Genomic DNA, 27,367 nt, shown 5'->3' with positions numbered 1-27,367 from the left:
CAACACTACAAAATCTGTGGGACACATGCTAAGCGGGAAGTATATTGCAATACAGGCCTACCTCAGGAAAGAAGAACAATACCATATGAACAGTCTAAACTCATAATTAATGAAACTAGAAAAAGAAGAACAAATGAGGCCCAAAGTCAGTAGAAGGAAGGAGATAATAAAGATCAGAACATAAATAAATAAAATTGAGAAGAATAAAACAGTAGAATCAATGAAAGCAAGAGCTGGTTCTTCAAGAAAATTAAGAAAATAGATGTACCCCTAGCCAGACTTTTCAAGAAAAAAAGAGAGTCTACACACATTAACAGAATCAGAAATGAGAAAGGAAAAATCACTATGGACACAACAGAAATACAAAGAGTTACTAGCAAATACTATGAAAAATTATATGCTGACAAACTGGATAACCTAGAAGAAATGGACAACTTTCTAGAAAAATACAACCTTCCAAGGCTGACCCAGGAAGAAACAGGAAATCTGAACAGAACAATTACCAGCAATGAAATTGAGTTGGTAATCAAAAAACTACTTAAGAACAAATGTCCTGGACCAGATGGCTTCACTGCTGAATTTTACCAAACATTTAGTGAAGACCTAATACCAATCCTCCTTAAAGTTTTCTGAAAAATAGAAGAGGAGGGAATACTTCCAAACTCATTCTATGAGACCAGCATCACTCTAACACCAAAACAAAACAAAGACACCACAAAAAAAGAAAATTACAGACCAATATCCCTGATGAACATAGATGCAAAAACACTCAACAAAATATTAGCGAACTGAATTCAAAAATACATCAAAAAGATCATCCATCATAATCAAGTAGGATTTATTCCAGGGATGCAAGAATGTTACAAAATTCAAATATTCATCAACATCATACACCATACCAACAAAAAAAAAGGACAGAAATTACATGATCATCTCCATAGATGTTAAAAAGCATTTGACAAAATTCAATAATCATTCATGATAAAAACTCTCAAGAAAATGGGTATAGAGTGCAAGTACCACAACATAATAAAGGTTGTTTATGACAAACCCACAAAGAACATTATACTTAACAGTGAACAGCTGAAAGCTTTTCCTTTAAGATCAGGTACGATACAAGGATGCCCACACTCCCTACTTTTATTCAATATAGTTTTGGAGGTTCATGCCATGGCAATCAGACAACACAGAGAAATAAAAGGCATCCAGACTGGCAAGGAAGAAGTTAAACTCACTTTTTGTAGATGACATGATATTGTACCTTAAAAACCCTAAAGAATCCACCCCAAAACTATGGTATTGGAATAACTGAATTCAACAAAGTTGCAGGATACAAAATTAACACATAGAAATCTGTTGCATTCCTATATTCTAATGATGAACTAGCAGAAAGAGAAATCAGTAAAACAATTCCTTCACAATTGCGTCTAAAGAATAAAATAGCCAGGAATAAACTTAACCACAGAGGTAAAAGACCTATACCCTGAAAACTACAAGACACTCTTAAGAGAAATTAAATAAGATACCAATAAATGGAAATACATCCCGTGCTCATGGATAGGAAGATAGGAAGAAATAATATTGTCAAAATGGCCATCCTGCCTAAAGCAATCTACAGATTCAATGCAATTCCTATCAAAATACCAATGGCATTCTTCAATGAACTAGAATAAATAGTTCTAAAATTCATATGGAACCACAAAAGATCCCGAATAGCCAAAGCAACCCTGAAAAAGAAGAACAAAGCTGGGGGATTATGCTCCCCACCTTCAAGCTCTCCTAAAAGCCACAGTAATCAAGGCAATTTGGTACTGGCACAAGAACAGACCCACAGACCAGTGGAACAGACTAGAGAGTACAGATATTAATCCAAGTATATATGCTCAATTAATATAAGATAAAGGAGCCATGGATATACAGTGGGGAAATGACAGCATCTTCAACAACTGGTGTTGGCAAAATTGGACAGCTACATGTAAGAGAATGAAACTGGATTACTGTCTAACTCCATACACAAAAGTAAACTCAAAATGGATCGAAGATCTGAATGGAAGTCATGAAACCATAAAACTCTTAGAAGAAAACATGGTAAAAATCTCTTGAATATAAAAATGAGCAACTTTTTCCTGAACACATCTCCTTGTGCAAGGGAAGCAAAGGCAAAAATGAACAGGTGGAACTACATCAAACTAAAAAGCTTCTGTACAGCAAAGGGTACCATCAGCAGAACAAAAAGGCATCCTACAGTATAGGAGAATATATTCATAAATGACATATCTGACATATCTGACAAGGGGTTAACATCCAAAATATATAAAGAATTCACATGCCTCAACTTCCAAAAAGGAAGCAACCCAATCAAAAAATGGGTGAAGATCTGAACAGACACTTCTCCAAAGAAGAAATTCAGATGGCCAACAAGCACATAAAAAGATGCTCCACATTGCTAATTATCAGAGAAATGCAAATTAAAACCACAATAAGGTATCACCTCAAACCCGTTAGGATGGCCAACATCAAAAAGACAAGGAACAACAAATGCTTGCTAGGATGATGAGAAAGGGGAACCCTCCTACACTGTTGGTGATAATGTAAATTAACCATTGTGGGAAGCAGTATGGAGGTTCCTCAAAAAACTAAACATAGAAGTACCATTTGACCCAGTAATTCCATTCCTAGGAATTTACCCAAAGGAAACAAGATCCCTGATTCAAAAAGACATATGTATCCCTATGTTTATTGCAGCACTATTTACAGTAGCCAATATATGGAAGCAACCTAAGTGTCCATCAGTAGATGAATGGATAAAGAAGGTGTGGTGTGTATACACTATGGAGTATTATTCAACGGTAAGAAGAGAACATGGTAAAAATCCTACCATTTGCAATAACATTGATGGAGCTAGAGGGTATTATGATCAGTGAAATAAGCCAGGTGGAGAAAGACAAGTACCAAATGATTTCCCTCATTTGTGGGGTATAATAATGAAGAAAAATGGAAGGAACCAAACAGCAGCAGACTCAGACTCCAAAAAAGGGACTTGCAGCTACCAAAGGGGAGGGGTGGGGGAGAGTGAATAGGGAGGGAGGGGAAAGGGGATTGAGGGATATGATGATTAGTACATATGGTGTGTGTGTGGTGGGTGGGGGGCAGTCATGAGGAAGACAGTGTAGCACAGAAAAGACAAGTAGTGACTCTGTGGCATCTTACTACACTGATGGACAGTGACTTCAATGGGGTGTGAGGGGGACTTGATAATTTCGGTGAATGTAGTAACCACAGTGTTTTTCATGTGAAACCTTCCTAAGACTATATATCAATGATACCTTAATAAAAAACAAAGTATTGCAAAAGTAACTCAACTCACGAGTTATTTTGTGACCCCACCAAAGGAGAGACAGAGGTTACAGAAAGGAAGCCACTCCACATACCTGTCCTGATCATTCTCTCTTCTGTGAAGTCTAAAGTTTCCAAGTTTAAAGATTTGTCTTTCAGCAGTGCAAAATTATAATAAATCAGGATAACACCTTGCTTAGTGTGTTTTTTATTTCTAAAGTCTGACGATGTATACATCTCTTAATTATTTTTAAAATCGTGTTGCCTTACATTTTTATTTTGTTGCACCTGAAAGTAAAATGTAATCCTTTTGCCCTAGTTCAGCAAGAGCTTTTATTTATATTTTGCTCATGAAGCTGAGAGCTAATTTACTCAAGTTAGAGTTGCTATTTAGCAAATACAAGTTCCAGATACCCACTTTAATTTTTTAAAAATATAAGCATGTTCCATGAAGTTGAAAAAACTTATACTAAAAAATTTTCTGCTGTGTGCCTGGAATTCAAATTTAATTGGGTGTTCTGTATTTTATCTGTCAACACTAGTCCAAGTTTTTTGGAAGTGATATATCATAAATATGTATGTGTATGTAATGAATATATATCATAAAGTATGTTGTTCAACCTTTACCAAGTATTTACATCCATTCTCTGCTCTCTACATGCCATAGCATAGGAAGTCTTTTACCTGTTAGGAGCTTTCAATTGATAACATATTCAAAGACATCACTTTCCATTTATTTATTAAGGCCTGTACTCAGTGTCATCTTGTGTAGTCACACAACATAAAACTGTAGACCTGCCTCCAACACTCCTATGCCCCTTCCCTGATTTAATTTTCTTGTTTGGCACTTCTATTCAATATGATAACATATTATTTCTTTCATCTATTGACTGTATCCCCAAAGACAGGAGACAAATTACAGGTGCTCAATAAATATCTGTGGAATGAATTAATGATATCTGGGAGGCTATTAAGGACCTTACGTAGCACATGTAATATGCATTACTCATACAGAATTTCAGGGAGACTTGCCACCAAATTAGAGTGTTGAGAGCCGTACAACTGTGTATAATTTTAATATTAGTCCATAGACACAGGTAACTAAAAGGTCAGCAAGTTAGGGGTCAGGGGTATCTCCATTAATTGTAGGACTTAATTTAATCATCCCCTGGCAAGTTTTCTAAATGTTAGTCACCCTAGGTGCCAGTTATTAAGATCCCAAATGTGACTGACTATCTGGAAGAGTCCAATAACAAAATGGCCCTGGTGGCTGAGAGCACGGGCTCTGTATCCACTGGGTGTTAGCTTACATCTGGGTGCCTGGGTGCCACCTAGGCAGGTTACTCAAACATTGCAAACTATAGCTTGGATGGGGACCTGGTAGATCCTATGCTGTTAGCCACAGCCGTGCGGGCTAAGTGCGATGACCCAGTCCAGTCCTCAGCTCTGTCAGTGTGTCCAGCTGTGCTGGCCATGCTGTGCCCATCAGTCCAAGGCCGTGCATCCCTTCAGGTCACCTTGTTTCCTCCACTACTGAGTCTTAATTCCATCCCCAGGCCTAAGGCTGAGTTTTCTCTTGGCTGACAAAGAACTGAAGAAAGCATTTTGGGTTACTTCAGTTGAGTGTCATTTCTTCCAAGAAGTCAAGCATTCTCAGCAGAATGAAGAAAGCCTTCTGCTTTTACCTTAGACTTTACTCATAACCGCTGCCTGTAATAAAGTAGTGAAGGAGAAAAAAAGATACGAGTATACAAGAACTAGTAAATAAAGGCTATATAGGCTCAAAGTTGAGGAAAAGCAATGAGGCAAACAAATATAAAATTTTAAAGGCTCAGTGGGGCTTAGAAAATTAGCATAAGTACATAAATCTAAGTGCTAACTTAGAGCAATGGCACTATAAAACATTTATCAGCCATTCTGAGCCTTTTTGATGAATTTATCTTGAGCCATCTTCTAAAACTTTAAATAATTGTGTGTCAAGAGCAAATGAATATCCATATATTTAATTATAACTTACATATTCAACTCATTCAGCAATGATACTGATTGGGGTTGAGAAATGCATTCAAAATCATTATAAAAAAGTTACCAATAGCCAGGCCTAACAAGAAAAAAAAAATACAAAAGCTGTGATCATTCCTTCTTTCCCATTTTTCCTGCAATAATAGTGATCTTATTTTGCACAATTATTGTTTTCACTTCTTCTATATTCTTTGTATTTCCTTTATATATATTAAAGCCCAGGAATAGTATTTTTCCTCTTTAGAAATCAAGAAATGCCAATTAAATAATAATGAGGCACACCCCCACTTTTTTTTGGCCAAATAGTTAAGCAACAATTAAAAAGAGTGATAATATCCAGTGTTGGTGATATGACACAAAATGGGTCATTTCATATTTTTGTGGATATTGAGTGTTCATTTCTGCTTTTTAAAGGAGAGTTTGATAATATAATTCAAAAGCTTTAAAATAGGCCAAAAATTTGCTCAGTGTTTGACCTAATAGCCTTAAATTAAGATTTATCCTAGGAAAATATTGGATGAGTACTCATGACTACATGCACAGAAAATTTAATGACCCATTATTTATGATGTTATAAAACTGGAAACAGCTTAACTATCCAAAACTAATGGATTAGTTAAATCACTTATGACAATCACTCAGTGTAATACTTACTACAGAGTCATAAATATGACATACATTCACACTTGCATATGTGTATTGCACATAAATATATGGAAAGATGCTCATAATTACAAGAGGTAGGTTAAAATGACAATATATCATGACCCATTTTTTAAAATGTATATTATATGCAAAGAAAAGTATCTGAAAGACATGCACCAAGATATTAACAGTAATTATGTCTGGATATGAAAATTATTCCTGATATTTACTTTCTTCTTCTTGAATACCTGTATTTGATACAGTATAACAGTGAATATATATTCTTTTTTAATCAGAAAAAAATAGTTTTTAGCCAGAAAAAGGTAACATTTGCAACTAGTCCTTTTAGTTATTTACTTTGGGGAGAAAGTTAGATATTACTACATTTTCACTGATTAGTGATTGGTCAGTATTCAGACCACTAGGAATTGGTAACATTTTCATTAACTAAAAAATAAAGAAGTAAAGACAAAACTGATGAGCACAGCAATAGGGAGACTGGGATTTCTCAAAAGCCAAGAGGCTTATATTACTTGCTCTTCTTTGTTCTCCTTCCCTTGATCTGAATTTGATGAAGCTCACCATTAGTAGATGATTTGCAGACACTTCTAATCAGTCAAGATGTGGCACCAGACAAGTCAGCTGCAGAACCAAGTTTTCTGTGTGGTATGCTCCATAGATTGTGGGAATGCAGCAGGGGGCCTCCAACTCTGCCCAGGGTGGGGCTGGGGCAGGAAAGGCTCTTCAGAGGAGCTGACCCCGGAGCTAAAGGATAAGGATGAAATGGCCAGGTGGGCCAGAGAGGAGACAGCATTCAGGCGAAAACACAGAAGTATAAATACAACCCTGGGGCTTTAGTGGGTGTTTAGCAAATGCTTGTTTGTTGTGATGGTGGTTAAGAGAAAACAAAAAATCTTTCTAGAAATCCTAACTTTCCTGTTTTTGTAGTAAAATATGCATTAATGTATACATTTTGGGTGCCTTTGAACTTAACATGATAATTTGTGTTTTCTTAAAACATCTTATTATCTTCCAATCCTCTGTGCCTTCAAAGCTATTTAAATAAATATAGACAGTAAAAGGAATATGCAATGACACCTAGCTGGTGTAAATCAGGGATGAGTAAATGCAGAGTGACAATGTGGAGAGATGGAGATCAAGGTGTTGTTTCACATTTATGCCCTCAGCCTTTCAGATGCTACAATTCCATATGAGAACTACCTATAACTGCTTGAAATGCCAGTTGGGGTTCTCCCTGTGGCCAGTTCCTATGGAAGTCCTGTTAACATACCAGTCAGCATGAGATTTTTCAGAAAGGCAGTGTCCTCTTTGATGTCATCCCTTAAATATCTTAATTTACTTTCAGAACTTGAATTTGTTGAAACCATCTCTGAAGATGTTTATATTTTCTATTATTTTTCGTGGTAATAACGTCCATAAGGAAAGTTATAATACTTATTTGTCTGAAATGTGCTCAAGATTCATGGAGCTTCTACTATGTTAAAGTATGTTGATCTGAGCAAATCTTTTGCAGGGTGGATTGGCTGCTGTTTCTTGGGAACAAGAAATTGACCTCTTCTTCTTAAGAATGCCATGTACAAAAGTATTTTTTCAGAGCTATCAAAGAAGCAGGAACAAATTATCTTTGTTATACTGATTAACCTTTCTCCCAGGGCTACCAAGAAAGACAGAGTTCACAATGAGAGCTACTCCCAAACATAGATACAGCAGGAAGCTTAACAAAACTCAAACCACAATGTAATAGCAGCTACCTATCCTGTTCTGAAATTAGAATATACTTTCAGCTATGAACTACTAATAGGTTTCTCAGTTTATCTAGAAGCCATTCTAAACTATAATTGATAAAGGATAAGACATAATCTTGCAAATGTTATCAAAGTCAATATAAACTGCAAAAGAAGTTTAATGAAATTTATAAAATGGAGAATCAGAGGGTGGCCAGTGTGCCACTACTTATGTTGAAGGAAAGTTACTGGTTCTAACCCTAATTAGAAGAGGGCCAGTTAGAAGATCAGCGTGATTGTTCAGATCCTCAAAGAGCACCCAGCTTCCTTTGTTTTAATTCTAATGTATAATTCAGTCTCTACAGTACATCAACCACCTAGTGAGGGGAAAAGTATAGTCCGAATACTACTCACTATAAAATCACACACTGGTATTCTACTTTTCAAATACCATCTTCTGAGTTTGGGTAGTACAACTTAGCTCCCAAAAAAATCATCACTCCTCAGTGAAGTAGCAAACTGAATTTTGGAGTCTGCAAAGCTGAGACCCAGGTTGGGACCTCAGTGACTTCACCTAGTGCTAGCCCCATGGATCTTTGTTACAGAAGAGAGATGCCAGGGCCTTCCCAGCAGCCATGCACCAGGAGCCAGCCCTCAACCTGCCTCTCACCCGGCCACAGGGGGATCCGGGCGGAAGACAGGAGAATTAGGTATGCATTTTGTTTTGGGGTTTTTTCAGGACAGAAGCCCCACAGAAGGGTTCTCAGTGATGCCCAAGAGTTTCTGTTTCCCTGCAACCCAGAGTTCAATGAACTGGCTGCAGCCAAGCGGCCCAGCCCTAGAGGCCATCTGCATGGGACTTGTGTCTAAGACACTACATTGTATGAAGTTGTTATGTCCCTAAATCTCTTGTAATATACAATACTCCCTTTTTTAATGACATTTTTAGAGAGATTGAGTCAATTATCTCATAAAATAGCTCACCTTCTATATTTGCTTGATTCTTTCTGGTCTCATCTTGTCCCTCTACAACCTGTATTTTGGGTAAACTGTAAGTTAGATTTAAGGCTTTGATTACACTCAAGTTAGATGTTTTTAACCAAAAGAAACAAATACAAACATCTCGGATGATGTCAAATACTTCATTTTGTCTCACATCACAAGATAGTGTTGGCCAGTCATTAGTGATGCTAACATTGGCACTGGATTAAGAGGGCGATCTTCTGATTTCTCCAGTGTACAGTCACCTTTCTCCCTTGTCACCTGTAAGAAGGAATCTGTATGATGCTACTTCGGCACCACATGAATGTCCTGTTCACCATCAACCATTTTTCTAAGGGTTTTACCAGTGATTGATAATCTTTGCCTGAATCAGTAATTTCCCTTTGGAGTCTCCTTTCCTGTCAGTGGGTTTAATGCTGCACTATTTACTAGTTATGACATAAAGGAAGCCGTTAGCTTCGTGATCCTTAATTCCTTCACCTGTAAAATGGGCATAAAAATAGAAACAGACCACCATGTATTCATGCCTTGATCAGTACCTAATGGTATGTCTGAATGCACTAAGCATTATCTATTTTTTATTACTGTGCTTTCCCTTATTTTGTGGGAAAATATTTTGATAGTTTGCAAAGCATTACCCACTTCCTGCCAGCCTCAAGTCCCTGAGGCAAATGACAACATATCTGATAAAATTACTTCAAAGGGTGGAGGTGGAGCCAATATGGCGGCATGAGTAGAGCAGCGGAAATCTCCTCTCAAAACCACATATATCTATGAAAATATAACAAAGACAACTCTTCCTAGAATAAAGACCAGAGGACACAAGACAACAGCCAGATAACATCCACACCTGCGAGAACCCAGCACCTCGCGAAGGGGGTAAGATACAAGCTCCGGCCCAGTGGGACCCGAGCGCCCCTCCCCCAACCTCCCTGTGGGAGAAGAGCAGGCAGAGCGGGAGGGACAGGAAGCCCAGGACGGCTGAACACCCAGCCCCAGCCATCTGGGCCAGAGCGCAGACACAGTGCATGCGCGGGGCCCTGGATACTAGGGAAACAGGGCAGCAAGAACAGTGAGCGGGCACTGGAGGCCTGGCGCCGGAGGACATAAGAAAAGCAAGCGACCATTTTTTTTTTCTTTTTTTTCTTGTTGTTGTTTTGTTTTGGCGAGTGCTTTTTGGAAGTCTTAAAGGGATAGGGAGCCCAATACTAGGGAAACAGGGCAGCAAGACCAGTGAGCGGGTGCCTGAGGCTGGCACCAGAGAATAAAGAGAAACGAGCGGCCATTTTTAATTTTTTTTTTTTTTAATGGTCGTTGTCTTGTTTTGGCGGGTGCTTTTTGTAAGTCTTAAAGGGGCAGGGTGGGACACTTAATCCAGAGGTAGGGAATCCGGGGATCTCTGGGCACCCTAATCCCCTGGGCGGCAGGGAGCGAGGAGGCCCCTTACAGAGATACATAGCCTCCCGGCCGCTCCCCCTCCAACGCGACTCCACCACTTTGGAGTAGCTGCCGGAGCTAGGCCACGCCCACAGCAACAGCAGAGATAAACTCCATAGCAGCCGGGCAGGAAGCAGAAGTCCTGTCTGCGTGCAGCTACCCAGCACAAGCCACTAGAGGTCGCTGTTCTCCCAGGAGAGGAAGGACACAAACCAACAAAAAGGGAAGTTCATCCAGCCGTCACTCGTCCCAGCTCTGCAAACTATTCCTATCACCATGAAAAGACAAAATTACAGGTAAACCAAGATCACAGAGACACCAGAGAAGGAGACAGACCTAACCAGTCTTCCTGACAAAGAATTCAAAATAAAAATCATAAACATGCTGACAGAGATGCAGAGAAATACGTAAGAGAAATGGGATGAAGTCCGGAGGGAGATCACAGATGCCAGAAAGGAGATTAAAGAAATGAAACAAACTCTGGAAGGGTTTATAAGCAGAATGGATAGAATGCAAGAGGCCATTGATGGAATTGAAACCAGAGAACAGGAACGCATAGAAGCTGACATAGAGAGAGACAAAAGGATCTCCAGGAATGAAACAATATTAAGAGAACTGTGTGACCAATCCAAAAGGAACAATATCCGTATTATAGGGGTCCCAGAAGAAGAAGAGAGAGGAAAAGGAATGGAAAGTATCTTGGAAGAAATAATTGCTGAAAACTTCCCCAAACTGGGGGAGGAAATAATCGAACAGACCACGGAAATACACAGAACCCCCAACAGAAAGGATTCAAGGAGGACAACACCAAGACACATAATAATTAAAATGGCAAAGATTAAGGACAAGGAAAGAGTTTTAAAGGCAGCTAGAGAGAAAAAGGTCACCTATAAAGGAAAACCCATCAGGCTAACATCAGACTTCTCGACAGAAACCCTACAGGCCAGAAGAGAATGGCATGATATATTTAATGCACTGAAACAGAAGGGCCTTGGACCAAGGATACTGTATCCAGCACAACTATCATTTAAATATGATGGCAGGATTAAACAATTCCCAGACAAGCAAAAGCTGAGGGAATTCACTTCCAACAAACCACCTCTACAGGACATCTTACAGGGACTGCTCTACATGGGAGCACTCCCAGAAAGAGTACAGAACAAAACACCCAACATATGAAGAATGGGGAGGAGGAATAAGAAGGGAGAGAAGAAAAGAATCACCAAACAGTGTATATAACAGCTCAATAAGTGAGCTAAGTTAGGCAGTAAGATACTAAAGAGGCTAACCTTGAACCTTTGGTAACCACGAATTTAAAGCCTGCAATGGCAATAAGTACATACCTTTCAATAGTCACCCTAAATGTAAATGGACTGAATGCACCAATCAAAAGACACAGAGTAATAGAATGGATAAAAAAGCAAGATCCATCTATATGCTGATTACAAGAAACTCATCTCAAACCCAAAGACATGTACAGACTAAAAGTCAAGGGATGGAAAACATATTTCAGGCAAACAACAGCAAGAAGAAAGCAGGGGTTGCAGTACTAATATCAGACAAAATAGACTTCAAAACAAAGAAAGTAACAAGAGATAAGGAAGGACACTACATAATGATAAAGGGCTCAGTCCAACAACAGGATATAACCATTATAAATATATATGCACCCAACACAGGAGCACCAGCATATGTGAAACAAATACTAACAGAACTAAAGGGGGAAATAGACTGCAATGCATTCATTCTAGGAGACTTCAACACAACACTCACCCCGAAAGACAGATCCACCAGGCAGAAAATAAGTAAGGACACGGAAGCACTGAACAACACAGTAGAGCAGATGGACCTAATAGACATCTATAGAACTCTACATCCAAAAGCAACAGGATATACATTCTTCTCAAGCGCACATGGAACATTCTCCAGAATAGACCACATACTAGCCCACAAAAGGAGCCTCAGCAAAATCCAAAATATTGAAATTCTACCAACCAATTTTTTAGACCACAAAGGTATAAAACTAGAAATAAATTCTACAAAGAAAACAAAAAGGCTCACAAACACATGGAGGCTTAACAACATGCTCCTAAATAATCAATGGATCAACGAACAAATTAAAATAGAGATCAAGGAATACATAGAAAAAAATGACAACAATAACACAAAGCCCCAACTTCAGTGGGACGCAGCGAAAGCAGTCTTAAGAGGAAAGTATATAGCGATCCAGGCACACTTGAAGAAGCAAGAACAATCCCAAATGAATAGTCTGACATCACAATTATTGAAATTGGAAAAATAAGAACAAATGAGGCCTAAAGTCAGCAGAAGGAGGGACATAATAAAGATCAGAGAAGAAATAAACAAAATTGAGAAGAATAAAACAATAGCAAAAATCAATAAAACCAAGAGCTGGTTCTTTGAGAAAATAAACAAAATAGATAAGCCTCTAGCCAAACTTATTAAGAGAAAAAGAGAATCAACACAAATCAACAGAATCAGAAATGAGAATGGAAAAATCACGACAGACTCCACAGAAATACAAAGAATTATTAAAGACTACTATGAAAACCTATATGCCAACAAGCTGGAAAACCTAGAAGAAATGGACAACTTCCTAGAAAAATACAACCTTCGAAGACTGACCAAGGAAGAAACACAAAAGTTAAACCAATTACGAGCAAAGAAATTTAAACGGTAATCAAAAAACTACCCAAGAACAAAACCCCTGGGCCAGACGGATTTACCTCCGAATTTTATTAGACACACAGAGAAGACATAATACCCATTCTCCTTAAAGTTTTCCAAAAAGTAGAAGAGGAGGGAATACTCCCAAACTCATTCTATGAAGCCAACATCACCCTAATATCAAAACCACGCAAAGACCCTGCCAAGAAAGAAAATTACAGACCAATATCCCTGATGAATGTAGATGCAAAAATACTTAATAAAATATTAGCAAAGTGAATACCAAAGCATATCAAAAGGATCATACACCATGACCAAGTGGGATTCATCCCAGGGATGCAAGGCTGGTACAACATTCGAAAATCCATCAACATCATCCACCACATCAACAAAAAGAAAGACAAAAACCACATGATCATCTCCATAGATGCTGAAAAAGCATTTCACAAAATTCAACATCCATTCATGATAAAAACTCTCAGCAAAATGGAAATAGAGGGCAAGTACCTCAACATAATAAAGGCCATATATCATAAACCCACAGCCAACATTATACTGAACAGCGAGAAGCTGAAAGCTTTTCCTCTGAGATCGGGAACAAGACAGGGATGCCCACTCTCCCCACTGCTATTTAACATAGTACTGGAGGTCCTAGCCTTGGCAATCAGACAAAACAAATAAATACAAGGAATCCAGATTGGTAAAGAAGAAGTTAAACTGTCACTATTTGCAGATGACATGATATTGTACATAAAAAAACCCTAAAGACTCCACCCCCAAACTACTAGAACTGATATTGGAATACAGCAAAGTTGCAGGATACAAAATTAACACACAGAAATCTGTAGCTTTCCTATACACTAACAATGAACCACTAGAAAGAGAAATCAGGAAAACAATTCCATTCACAATTGCATCAAAAAGAATAAAATACCTAAGAATAAATCTAACCAAAGAAGTGAATGACCTATACTCTGAAAACTACAAGTCACTCTTAAGAGAAATTAAAGGGGACACTAACAGATGGAAACTCATCCCATGCTCATGGCTAGGAAGAATTAATATTGTCAAAATGGCCATCCTGCCCAAAGCAATATACAGATTTGATGCAATCCCTATCAAATTACCAGCAACATTCTTCAATGAACTGGAACAAATAATTCAAAAATTCATATGGAAACACCAAAGACCCCGAATAGCCAAAGCAATCCTGAGAAAGAAGAATAAAGTAGGGGGGATCTCACTCCCCAATTTCAAGTTCTACTATAAAGCCATAGTAATCAAGACAATTTGGTACTGGCACAAGAACAGAGCCACAGACCAGTGGAACAGATTAGAGACTCCAGACATTAACCCAAACATATATGGTCAATTAATATTTGATAAAGGAGCCATGGACATACAATGGTGAAATGACAGTCTCTTCAACAGATGGTGCTGGCAAAACTGGACAGCTACATGTAGGAGAATGAAACTGGACCATTGTCTAACCCCATATACAATAGTAAATTCAAAATGGATCAAAGACCTGAATGTAAGCCATGAAACCATTAAACTCATGGAAAAAAACATAGGCAAAAACCTCTTAGACATAAACATGAGTGACCCCTTCTTGAACATATCTCCCTGGGCAAGGAAAACAACAGCAAAAATGAACAAGTGGGACTATATTAAGCTGAAAAGCTTCTGTACAGCAAAAGACACCATCAATAGAACAAAAAGGAACCCTACAGTATGGGAGAATATATTTGTAAATGACAGATCCGATAAAGGCTTGACGTCCAAAATATATAAAGAGCTCAATGCCTCAACAAACAAAAATCAAATAATCCAATTTAAAAATGGGCAGAGGAACTGAACAGTTATCCAAAAAAGAAATACAGATGGCCAACAGACACATGAAAAGATGCTCCACATCACTAATTATCAGAGAAATGCAAATTAAAACTACAATGAGTTATCACCTCACACAAGTAAGGATGGCTGCCATCCAAAAGAAAAACAACAACAAATGTTGGCGAGGCTGTGGAGAAAGGGGAACCCTCCTACACTGCTGGTGGGAATGTAAACTAGTTCAACCATTGTGGAAAGCAGTATGGAGGTTCATCAAAATGCTCAAAACAGACTTACTATTTGACCCAGGAATTCCACTCCTAGGAATTTACCCTAAGAATGCAGCAATCAAGTTTGAGAAAGACCAATGCACCCCCTATGTTTATCACAGCACTATTTACAATCGCCAAGAATTGGAAACAACCTAAATGTCCATCAGTAGATGAATGGATAAAGAAGAGGTGGTACATATACACAATGGAATACTACTCAGCCATAAGAAGAGGGCAAATCCTACCATTTGCAGCAAAATGGATGGAGCTGGAGGGTATTATGCTCAGTGAAATTAGCCAAGCAGAGAAAGAGAAATACCAAATGATTTCACTCATCTGTGGAGTATAAGAACAAAGGAAAAACTGAAGGAACAAAACAGTAGTGGAATCACAGAACCCAAGAATGGACTAACAGGTACCAAAGGGAAAGGGACTGGGGAGGATGGGTGGGTAGGGAAGGATAAGGGTGCGGAGGAAGAAGGGGGGTATTAAGATCCACATGCATGGGAGGGGTGGGAGAAAGAGGAGGGCTGTACAACACAGAGAAGACAAGTAGTGATTCTATAACATTTAGCTATGCTGATGGATAGTGACTGTAAAGGGGTTTATAGCAGGGACCTGGTATAGGGGAGAGCCTAGTAAACATAATATTCTTCATGTAAGTGTAGATTAAAGATAACAAAAAAAAAAGAAAGAAAAGTTTTTTCCTATCCATGATAGGATAAATCTAACTGTAAATCAACGATTAATGCATGCTTTAAATATCCTTAATTTTGATCACTTAAAGGGTGTCAGATGATCGGCTATGGAGGTACACTTTTCTGATAATGTTCCTTTCTCTTAAGAAAAAAAAAAAATCAGTTCCTGTGTGGTGACCTCCAATGAGTTCTACACAATGGTATAAAGGGCAGATCAAAGTGTGCGCAAAGGGTCTGTTTGTGCTTATACAGAGGATCAAAGCCTAATTTGTCTACCCAGAAAATGAACTAAGATATGATATAAAGAACTTCCAACATCAGCACTCTCTGGAAGAGTCATACCAGAAGATGATCATCAAAAAACCTCAACAAAGATCCAGGCCATGCTGCAGTTGTAGCTGCATTCATCCCACCAGTTCCTGGACTTGCCATTGGAATGAAGAAGGAGATTATCTAAACTGGCCTGTGCATACAGTAAAACAACAAATTTGACTGGATCTACACTGTTGGAACTCAACCAAGAATTAGCAGAAGTGCAAGTTGTAGCGCTCCAAAATCTTACAACCACAGACTATCTACTGTTAAAAAAACATATGGGATGTGAACAGTTCCCAAGAATGGGCTGTTTTAATTTGTCTGATTTCTCTCAGACTGTTCAAGTACAGTTGGACAATATCCATCATATCATAGACAAATTTTCACAAATGCCTAGGGTGCCTAACTGGTTTTCTTGGCTTCACTGGAGATGGCTGGTAATTATAGATCTGCTTTGGTTATGTAACTGTATTCCTATTATGTTAATGAGTGTGCGCAATTTAATTAGTAGTTTAAAACCTATACATGCTTAAGCTACTCTACAAGAAGATATGTCAAAGAAATAATCAATCTTCCCATGTTTTCTTCTGTCTGCTACCTCTATAGCTTTTCTTCTTCCTTCCTAATTACAACCCTTAAATAGAATTCGTGCCTCATATCGAATTTACCGAGTATCATAATTCTTCCAAGTGGTAAAGATACCTCAAGACAAATGCTGGGCATAGAAGCCACAGGGCATAAATCTGCAAAGAAGTAAAAAGCTAACCTTTTCAAACAATATGGCTTCTCTCTCACTTACCAACTTTACATTTCCCTGTATGGCCCCAGAAGATGACTGATTAGCCAGAGACGGGTAAGATTCCTCAAGGGAGGAACAACCTAAGACAGGCACAGTCGCAGGGGGGCCATCAGGTGAGAAATTGGGGATCAACAGAGGTGAGGCTTAGAACCTCACCCCCCCTGTTTTGAGAGAAATCTTCTGCATACATGGATGTTTTATTGCCCTTGTCTAGCTTGGATTAACACATAGTCTACAGGCACACACCTGATCATCTACATTTGCTCTCTTACAACACTAAACTAAGTTTTCTACCTTTATCTTACATCTATCTACCACTTCAGCATTTTATTAAAAATAATAATAATAATAATAATAATAATAATAATAAAGGGAGAAATGTGGGATCCACATATAAATCAAGTATAAAAATCAAATGAGTATTCATATTTGAACTGACTGTTTATAGTTCATAATGCACGAGCAAAACCGAAAGTTTATGTGATGACTGCCCTTGTACTGTTCACTATGTAACTTATTCATTATGTAAGAATTTGTTCTACATGTAAGAACTTGTTTGTTATGCCTCAGAAGATTGGAGACTAACGAAAATTAGGCTTGGGGTGTATTAATGATTGTGCATTGAGCATTGACTCCCCTATACAGAATTTTATTATCGTTAACAACCATTTGATCAATAAATATGAGAGATGCCCTCACAAAAAAATAATTAATTAATTGATTGATTGATTAATTAATTAATTAAAAATAAATAAATAAATAAAAAAGGACAGACTTCCAATGGTAAAATAAATAAGTAACCGGGATGTAATGTATAGCATAAGGAATATAGTCAAGATATTGTAACAGCTTGGTAGGGGGATAGCTGGAACCTAGAATTATGTATATAAATGTTTTATCACTGTGTTGTACACTTGAAACTAATGTAATGTAATACTGTGCGTCAACTACCCTTCAATAAAAAATAATTATTTAAAAAAAAAAAATCAAATGAATATTCATATTTGACCTGATTGTTTATAGTTCATAATGCGTGATCAAAACCGAAAGTTTCTGTGATGACTGCCCTTGTACTGTTCACCATGTAAGAACTTATTCACTATGTAAGAATTTGTTCACCATGTAAGAACTTGTTTGTTGTGCTTCAGAAGATTGGAGACTGACGAAAATTAGGCCTGGGGTGGATTAATGATTGTGCATTGAGCATTGACTCCCCTATACAGAATTCTATTGTTGTTAACAACCATTTGATCAATAAATATGAGAGAAGCCCTCTCAAAAAAAAAATTACTGCAAAGGGTTTGAGACAGGTAGACTTTTTGAGAAAATTGACATGCCATTTTTTTTTGGTATCATTAATACACAGTTGCATGAGCAACACTGTGATTACTAGACTCCCCCCATTATCAAGTCCTCACCATATACCCCATTGCAGTCACTGTCCATCAGCATAGTAAGATGCTATAGAATCACTACTCATCTTCTCTGTGCTGTACTGCTTTCCCCATGCCCCCATGCTATATTATGTGTACTAATTGTAATGCCCCTTATTCCCCTTCTCCCTCCATTCACACACACACACATTCCAGTCCCTTTTCCTTTGGCAACCGTTAGTCCCTTCTTGGGTTATGTGAGCCAGCTGCTGTTTTGTTCCTTCAGTTTTTGTTTTTTTCTTACGCTCCACAGATGAGTGAAACAATCTGGTACTTGTCTTTCTCAACCTGGCTTATTTCACTGAGCCTAATACCCTTTAGCTCCATCCATGTTGTTGCGAATGCTAGGATTTGTTTTCTACTTATGGCTGAATAATACTCCATTGTGTATATGTACCACATCTTCTTTATCCATTCATCTACTGATGGACACTTAGGTTCCTTCCATTTCTTGGCTATTGTAAATAGTGCTGCGATAAACATAGGGGTACATATGTCTTTTTGAATCTGTGATCATGTATTCTTTGGGTAAATTCCTAGGAGTGGAATTCCTGGGTCAAATGGTATTTCTATTTTTATTTTTTGAGGAACCTCCATATTGCTTTCTACAATGGTTGAACTAATTTACATTCCCACCAGCAGTATAGGAGGGTTTCCCCTTTCTCTGCATCCTTGCCAGCATTTGTTTTTCCTTGTCTTTTGGATGTTGGCTATCCTAACTGGTGTGAGGTGATATCTCATTGTGGTTTTAATTTGCATTTTCCTGATAATTAGTGATGTGGAGCATCTTCTCATGCGCCTATTGGCCATCTGAATTTCTTCTTTGGAGAATTGTCTGTTCAGATCCTCTGCCCATTTTTTAATCAGGTTATTTGCTTTTTGGTTGTTGAGGCATGTGAGTTCTTTATATATTTTGGATGTTAAAGGGGTATTATGCTCAGTGAAATAAGCCAGGCATAGAAAGACAAGTACCAAATGAATTCTCTGATCTATGGAGTGTAACAACAAAGCAAAACTGAAGGAACAAAACAGCAACAGACTCACAGACTCCACGAAAGGACTAGGTTACCAAAGGGGAGGGGTGGGAGGATGGGTGAGGAGGGAGGGAGAAGGGGATTCAGGGGTATTATGATTCATACACATGGTGTTGGGGGGGGTCACGGGAAAGACAGTGTAGCACAGAGAAGACAAGAAGTGACTCTGTGGCATCTTGTCACACTGATGGACAGTGACTTCAATGGGCTGTGGGCAGGGACTTGATGATATGGGTGAATGTAGTAACCACAATGGTTTTCATGTGAAACCCTCCTAAGACTGTATATCAATGATGAAAAAGAGAGAGAGAGAGAAAGGAAGGAAGGAAGGAAGGAAGGAAGGAAGGAAGGAAGGAAGGAAGGAAGGAAGGAAGGAAGGAAGGAAGGAAGGAAGGAAGGAAGGAAGGAAGGAAGGAAGGAAGGAAGGAAGGAAGGAAGGAAGGAAGGAAGGAAGGAAGGAAGGAAGGAAGGAAGGAAGGAAGGAAGGAAGGAAGGAAGGAAGGAAGGAAGGAAGAGAGAAAAAAAGAGGGAGAAAGAGAGGGAGGGAGGGAGGGAGGGCTGGTCCCTTCTCCGTGGAGGAAGTGTCGTATTGTTAAAGTCACCTCTGTGAAATGCTGTCTGTGCTCTTCTACTCTTGGAGTTTCATTGCACGTATTATTAAGTTGAAGTTTCTGGAAAATCTCTTAGAAAAAAACCTGCTTATCTTTAATAAAGTATTTTTTAATCTTTTTGCCTGTGGATACTATGCACCCCACCTCTGCCTTTTTAAAGCCAAGTGCCACATAGATATTAATGTTGAGCTGCCTTAGTTTCTTCCAGAGGCTTGAATGAGGAGGGAGTCAGACCAATGAGCTGGCCCCCGCTGGATAGTTGGGGGGTATCTGCCACTGGCCTTTCAATCTTGAAAAGCCATTCAAGTTAGAGGAGTTCTTAAGAGGTTTCATTCTTTGTTGGGACAGGAAAGGCAAGAATTAGAGACCCCATAGTAATTTGACAGCCAAATTCTCTTCCTTAGATTTTCTCCAAAGCTCACCAGGACTCCTAGAGGACCACAGAGACCACCCGTCCTATAGGTGCACCACAGGCCCTGGGACTTAGTGAGGCTGACAAGAGTAAGTCCCCTGGCCAAAGCACAGGGACTGAAGGGCATAGGGAGAGTCATACTCCAGAGAAACAGCAGAGCATTTGGAGTCAGACCAACAAGGGTCAATGTCTCAGTTTTACTAGGTAGTCACTATGATACCCCGGGGAAATCCCTTACCCTCTTTGAGCGACACTTCCTTCATCTATATAATAGGGACAATTAAAGCACTTAGCCCAAATGGCTGTGAAACTCTCAGTAGATATATAAAGCATTTTTAAAAAATATGAAGTGCTGTCTTACTATGCTGATGGACAGTGACTGTGAAGGGGTATGTGGGGGGGACTTGGTGAAGGGGGGAGCCTAGTAAACATAATGCTTTTCATGTAATTGTAGATTAATGATACCAAAACAAAATAAAATAAAATAAAAATTTAAAAAAAAATGAAGTGCTGTATAAAATGTTAATTTAGTTTTAATGTTTAGGGTATTCTTACTGATTTTCATGGCTGGTATTTTGGGAGTCCACTAGTAATTCTTTTATTCATTCAACTTGTCAAATAGTATATTGAGCACTAAAAATATGCCAGTGTGTGCTGGGTGCTGTAATGGAGTATAGAATAAAGCAAATCCTGTCCCTGCCTTCTTGAAACTTACAATCCATAGTGGGAGACATATGATAAACAAATATACACACAAATATCATTATCCCCTCTCCCTAGATACTGATGTGATTTTTTAATAGACACATTGCTTATAATCTACTGTATATAGATACTTTTGAAGGTAATACCCATGAACTGTTCACAGAAAGTTCAGAAAATTAGTCAGTTAAATAGAGAATAAGATTTTTAATGTAGAACTAGAAGATACCTTAGGAATAAATTATTTCAAACCTCTCATTTTATAGATGAGGGAAACTAGATCCCAGAATACTGTAGAAATTTACCCAGTCATGTTTGTGTGTGAGAATGTGCATACACATATGAGAGAGTGAGCGAGAGAGAAATCAGGGATTTTGAGGCAGGGGTTAGAACCCCAATTTTTCTTCTGCTAGTCAGAGCTTTCCACTCTGCTGGGTTCATCTGAAAGGCATTATAAGAGCCACCTCCTACTTTGAACAGTGATTTATAATTATCACACTTTCATATACTGTATGTACTAAAAATTGGGGACACAGCACAATTGATTTTTCCATACTTTGCTCCATGAAACATCAATGTCTTAATCTGTGTTAACAGTTTATCACTTTTTATGTTTCTCGGTCAAATTAGTTTAGGAAACTGCATCCCCAGCCTGCTTTAGAAATCCATAAATGCATATTGTGATTGTAAAAGATCATTCCTGCAGTAAGGGAACCTCTGTATACAACTCAGCATCACCCAAACTTATTTGATTACAGAATCTATTTTGAATTATTGAAGGTTTACTGAATTATTTTGAATTAATGTGATTAATGTACTGGGTAAGAAGTACAGCTTGAGCATCAACCCGGTTGGCTTCTTGGTAAAGTTTGTGAATGCCCGACCAAATGGGGTCACATGACTCCAAAACGGGCAGCCCCTTGGGTCTTAGGATCTCAGGCTGACTGTGAGGCAGAAGAGTAACAGCTAGTAGGGTACATTTTAACCAAGGGCTGAAATGGGAAACATGGAAGCTTAATTAAAGAATATGTTCTGATACATCTTTTGAGGAAAACAATGCATTTTACATTTTTGTTTTAATCATTTTCAAGCCTTTTAAAAATCATCATTATTTTTATTTTTAGGCACTCACAAGCCCAGAGTTCTCCAAAAATGTGTGATGTCTTCGCAGGACATCCAAATAAGGTAGCTAGACGTTTTGATTCTAAAGTGACTGTATATCCTTATCTCAGACCCATCCAAGTCCATGATCGTGAAACCTGTCTGTGGCTGCTTGGCCAGACCATCCAAACATGAAACTCTTAGCGGTATTTTGAAGTCTTTGAGACAAAAGCCCAGGTTGCTAAAGAACTTTGGTTCAGCAGAGAGACAGGGAGGTACAGTGAAGAGAGTATCAAAAGCCTGGAAATCTGCTGCTGAGAATCAATGCTGGCTGCTCCCTGAGGTGGTTTGTCTGTGCACTCCACTCTCTGCAGATGTCAGACCCTCTCGTTGAGTAAGGACCCCAGGTTCTTTGGTAGCACTTTGATATCCTGCTTGAATTCAGTATGTGAAATGCAGGCGTCTCTCTCTGACTCGGAGCCCGCAGCAGGCTTTGAAGTCTGATCCAATTTTTGCTGCCTCCTATTTGATGTTGAAAGGATGAAATGAAGAAAATGTACAGTTTTTGCCAGTAACTCTGCTGAGCATATGTAAGATTAAAAAAACAAAATCCTTTGGATAATGTACTTAAAAATGTTAAGTAGATTAATACCTTCCTATAGTTTTTCTTTTTTCCTTCTTCAGGATAAAAATTAAGTATAGGAAAAAAGTCAGCACATAGCTGTTTTTATATTCTGGGCTATAATTAATTTAAGAGGGGGCTAGGTTGACTTGTCAAGAGGAAGACGTAAATGAATTAAGCAAAAGGTGTCGAGACTTTGCTACTAATTGCCCAGGGGTAGGACCTCCACTCAATTCTAATGCAAGTGGGGCCAACCCACAAATGACCCCTGTGTACTTAGCTTCTTTCCCATACGGTCAGGGTTAAGGGTCTCTGAGGTAAGTGGAAGCCTTGTCCTTAAAGCTGCTTCATCACAGGATAAAAATAATGTTTTTCTGACCGGGTCTTTCTGAGGCACTTAGTTTCTGGGATGGATTCGCTGTCTTCGCAGACATGCCATGCTGCTGCAGACTGCCCAGGACTGAGCCCATCGAGGGAAGCCCCTGCAGATCCTGGTAAGAAGAACGTTTTGAATTGCTTGCTTGCGTACTTTTGAATGAGTTGTTGAGGCAGAACTATCTAGAAGGCAGGGCTCAAATAGTAATATGGTCTAATTAATATTAGCAAAAAGTTAGGGTTCAGAAGCCAGAAAAATTGAAAGCAAAACTTATATTAAAAGTAGCAGTTTACCACTTACCCATGCCACTGAAATTTGTTTTTCTGAGGAAAGGAAATGAATATGAAAGCCCATACTTCTCCCTTTACTTGTAAGAATCTCAAATTACTAAACTGCTTCAACCCTTAATTTTGTTAAAGGAAAGATAAACAACTACCAACTCTCAGTGAAGCAGATTGCTCAGGGCCAAAGTTAAGGGTCAAAATTCTGAGAGTAGCTTTGTCCTCTTGGCAACACTGCCGTTCCTTCCACAAGAACGCAGGCATCCCGCTGCGCTCCCTTGGAAAATGGCTGTTTCCCTTGGAAAATGGCTGTTTCGTTGGAAAAGCCCCTTTTCTAAATTCTTTGCTACAGAAGACAGTACAAGTCAGTTTTCAAGCTTATGGATGACAATAGTACTTCTGGAAGATAAAATAGAAGCATGATCATTAAATACATTTATGAACCAGAAGGTACTAAGGACAATGTAGACCATTCCAAAGAAAGAAACTTTTTTGACTTAAATATTGACGTTGTACTTACTGTTGACCTCATTTATTTTTCTGAATCATGCAGTAGTTTCTCAGGTTTCAAATTTCTTCTTAGGCTGTTTTTCAGTTACAAAGTAGTAAAGCATGAAGTGGGAAATCACAGTGAATGTGTCAGGACCTTTAGTCCATATGGAACTTAAAACTTGGAGAGTCAGAAGATGAGTGTATTATAGCTGAAATATTTTTTTTTAGAAGTGACTCATCACATATGGTGAATTGTTTTTTTATTATTATTATTAAGGTATCATTGATATACACTCTTATGAAGGTTTCACATGAGCAACATTGTGGTTACAACATGTTCACCCATATTTTCAAGTCCCCCCACACACCCCATTTCAATCACTGTCCATCAGAGTAGTAAGATTATAGCAGAAACTTCTACATAGTTATGCAGAAAATAATAAACCTGTCAAAGGGAATATTTTCCTGACAGTCATAAAGGGTTCTAAATAAGGTCTTGATGAGGTAGGGGTAGGAATAATGCAAAAACAGAGGAAGAAATAGTAAGGAAAAGACAGTCTGGTGGAGGAGAATCCATTATGCAAGAATTTGGTTGGCATTTTCTCTATCCAAACAATCTCTACTTTTTAATTGGGGTGTTTAGATGATTTTCAGTTAACATGATTGACATATTTTGGGTTCAATCTATCGTCTTGCAATTTGTTTCTTATTTGTCCCATCTTTATTCTCTTTTCGCATTCTACTTTAAAATCCACATTAAAAGAAAAGCTGAAAGTATGGTTGAGTAGCCAAAGGCACAGCTTCCAGAGCCAGATGTACCTGGGTTAAAGTCTCTGCTCTCCTGTGTGGTGTTAATCAAGTTATGTAGCAACTCCTTACTTCAGTACCTACACATATAAAATGAGGGAAATAATAGTTCATAGCTGAGGAGGTGAACTAAGGATTAAATGAGCTAGTATAAGTAAAGGGCACCGCCTGGTGTCTGGTTCACAGTAAGAGCACATTATGTCAGCTATACTGTGTTTGGTAGTTATTGATATTATATAAATGCAAAGTTAATCCAAGAAAGAAAAAGAGGTAGACAAATAAAGTTCTTCTTGTAAGACATAATGTTCTGTTGAGATAGTTTGGGGGTGTAAAAATATATTTCACTTTAAATGAACTATTAAATAGACTTGCTGGATTGTTATCATCTTTCCCCGTCTCTAGGAAAACATTCCACAGAGTCAAACTTTTTAATAAATCACACATCCGACTTGCTATAAATGGCTTAGATGTACTTCCCTGTCACAGTTGTTTCCTCCTTCCAGTCTAGTGGTTTTCTTTGGGGTCTGCCACCATCACCATTATTTCTCCTTATAATCTTGTAAAGTGTATCCTAAGTGTTCTTCCTGCTTCCATTCTTTTCTTCCTTCAACTTCTTTTATGCACAGATATCTAAGGAGTTTTTCTAAAGCATACTTTAATCATAACATTCTCTTCCCCTGTACTGTTCAGTGGCTTCCCGTTGCCCCATTATCAACTCTAAGCTCTTTGCATGACATTCAAGGCTGTCTCTGTTCTGGTCCGAATCTTACTTTCTAGCTTTGTCTTCCACTGATCGCTCTCCCTCATCATGTGCTTTAGAATATCCCAGCTGTTCTCTATTCTCCAAACATGCCCAGAGCATTCTTTCTCTCCTCTGTGACTGTGTTCCCGCTGTTCCCTCTGCCCCACCTGTCCATCCCCCTTTACCCCCAAAGTACTCTCTATTCTTCAGAGTTCCCAGTGGCTCCCTCCTCTGTGCCCTTTGACTTTTCATATAGTACTTATCACTTCTTGCCTGGTGTTATAGTTATTTTCGTGCATCTACCTGATTTTAAGCTCTTTAGGATCATATCTTTTCATTTCTGTATTCTCTCTTACAACCTAGCCTAGGTCCTTGAATAGAACTCTTGAGTATCCAAAGCCATGATGAAAGATAATAGAAGCATGAATTAATTGAAATTCTTGCTTGAGTCAGAGAGTCACCCCCACCCCCCAGATAGGCGTAGCATATCAGTGGAGAAAGACAAAATGATCCAAGCTGTTTCATTTTGTTGTTATTTTGAGCAGAGGGAAAGAGGAAGAAGATTTAGTCAGGAAAAAGCATTATGTAAATCAAAGTCCCCTTGGCCTTAGAAAGCAGCAAAGATGGATTGAAGAACAAAAGTTTTCCAGTTTTGCATATGTTTTCAAGGTCCTCAACTACAGAAACAAGAGTATATTCTGTTACAAACATTTGAGCAAGTTTTGCCTTTGTATTTAATTTTTTGCCTTAAATAACTCATTATTTTAGCCCAGGTTTCTATGGAAGGCTGGATGAGAATACCATGATCTTTTCATTTGGAAAAAAAGCAAAACACTAACCTCCAGTAAGTTTGCCTTCTAACTTGTAGTGGGTGCCAATTTCATTGTTCTCTGTGGGGTCTGCTGGGGTAAAGGGAGGTAGGGAATAAATCTAAAGTTACCCAGTTGTGCCAGCTCTGCTCAGGGCAAGCATGCTAAGAAGTATGCAAATATGGGGTTTATATGAAGTCTGTCTTCAGCTTCGTTGTCAGAGTCTCAGAAGCGTCCTTAATTGGCCCGTCTGAGCCTAACTCATTCCTCACGCAGAAGAGGAAAGCACACTACACCTGGCAAGTACATAAAACGAGTCACTTTGCCACTAATCCAAGCAGTGAAATTAGACTGATAGGTATAGATACAGACCTTATATGATTTCACTATGTAAAAATGTATTCTTCATGCATTTGTCCATCTATTTATTTATTAAACAAACAATTATTAACACTTACTAAGTTCCAGGAACTGTCCTTTGCCAGTACTTCTCAAATTGTTTTGAAAGACCAGTTTGAGGTGAGCTAATTTAGTTTTCGGTTAGTGCAGTCTGATACTTTCATGAAATTCAATAAAAATGAATTACTAGATAAACAATCACACATGTGGATGTTGTGTCAATATCAAATTGATCTAAACTTTTCTAAATTTCTCAGTCTAACTTGAAGTACTCTGAATTTCTTTACTGAACTTGTCAGTCTGCAGATCACACATCATTAGCACTATTCTAGGCACATGTGATTCATCAGGGAAAAACACAGTAAAAAATTCCCTTCCTCACAGTGTCATGTTCTAAAAAGGGAGATGACAATAAACAATAAGCATAATACGTAAGTTAGTTGCATGGGGTGTTAGAAGGGTAAAGTGTTTTGGGGGAGAAAATACAACAAGGGAGATGAGGTAGGAGTGGCCAGAGTGTGGCGGATGGAGCTGGGGGCCAGCTGTGCTTCTGAGTAGGTGGTCGGGGCGGGCTACCTGAGAAGGCTTGAAGGTGGTAAGCCAGTTAGCCACGAGGATATCTAGGAGAAGAGCATTCCAGGCAGAGGAACAGCCGTGGCAGGGACCCTGAGGAGAAGGAAAGCTTGGAATACTTAAAGAGTAGAAACAAACCCACATGATGGGAACTATGGAAGCAAGGAGGAGCACAGTAGGA

The 27,367-nt window shown here is 38.6% G+C and overlaps 1 protein-coding gene across 1 annotated transcript in view; it reads left to right on the top strand.

Annotated features, from left to right (window-relative positions):
- MYO3B (myosin IIIB) overlaps positions 1 to 27,367 on the top strand; it is a 487,104-nt gene that overhangs the window by 376,996 nt on the left and 82,741 nt on the right. The window contains exons 30-31 of the mRNA XM_057503926.1: positions 22,109 to 22,168; positions 23,101 to 23,201. Of these exons, the coding sequence (XP_057359909.1) occupies positions 22,109 to 22,168; positions 23,101 to 23,201 (161 nt within the window). The remainder of the gene's footprint in view (positions 1 to 22,108; positions 22,169 to 23,100; positions 23,202 to 27,367) is intronic.

The sequence above is a fragment of the Manis pentadactyla genome, chromosome 6, assembly GCF_030020395.1.
Source record: "Manis pentadactyla isolate mManPen7 chromosome 6, mManPen7.hap1, whole genome shotgun sequence".
Classification (NCBI taxonomy): Eukaryota; Metazoa; Chordata; class Mammalia; order Pholidota; family Manidae; genus Manis; species Manis pentadactyla.
This window is presented reverse-complemented; position numbering and strand designations above follow the sequence as displayed.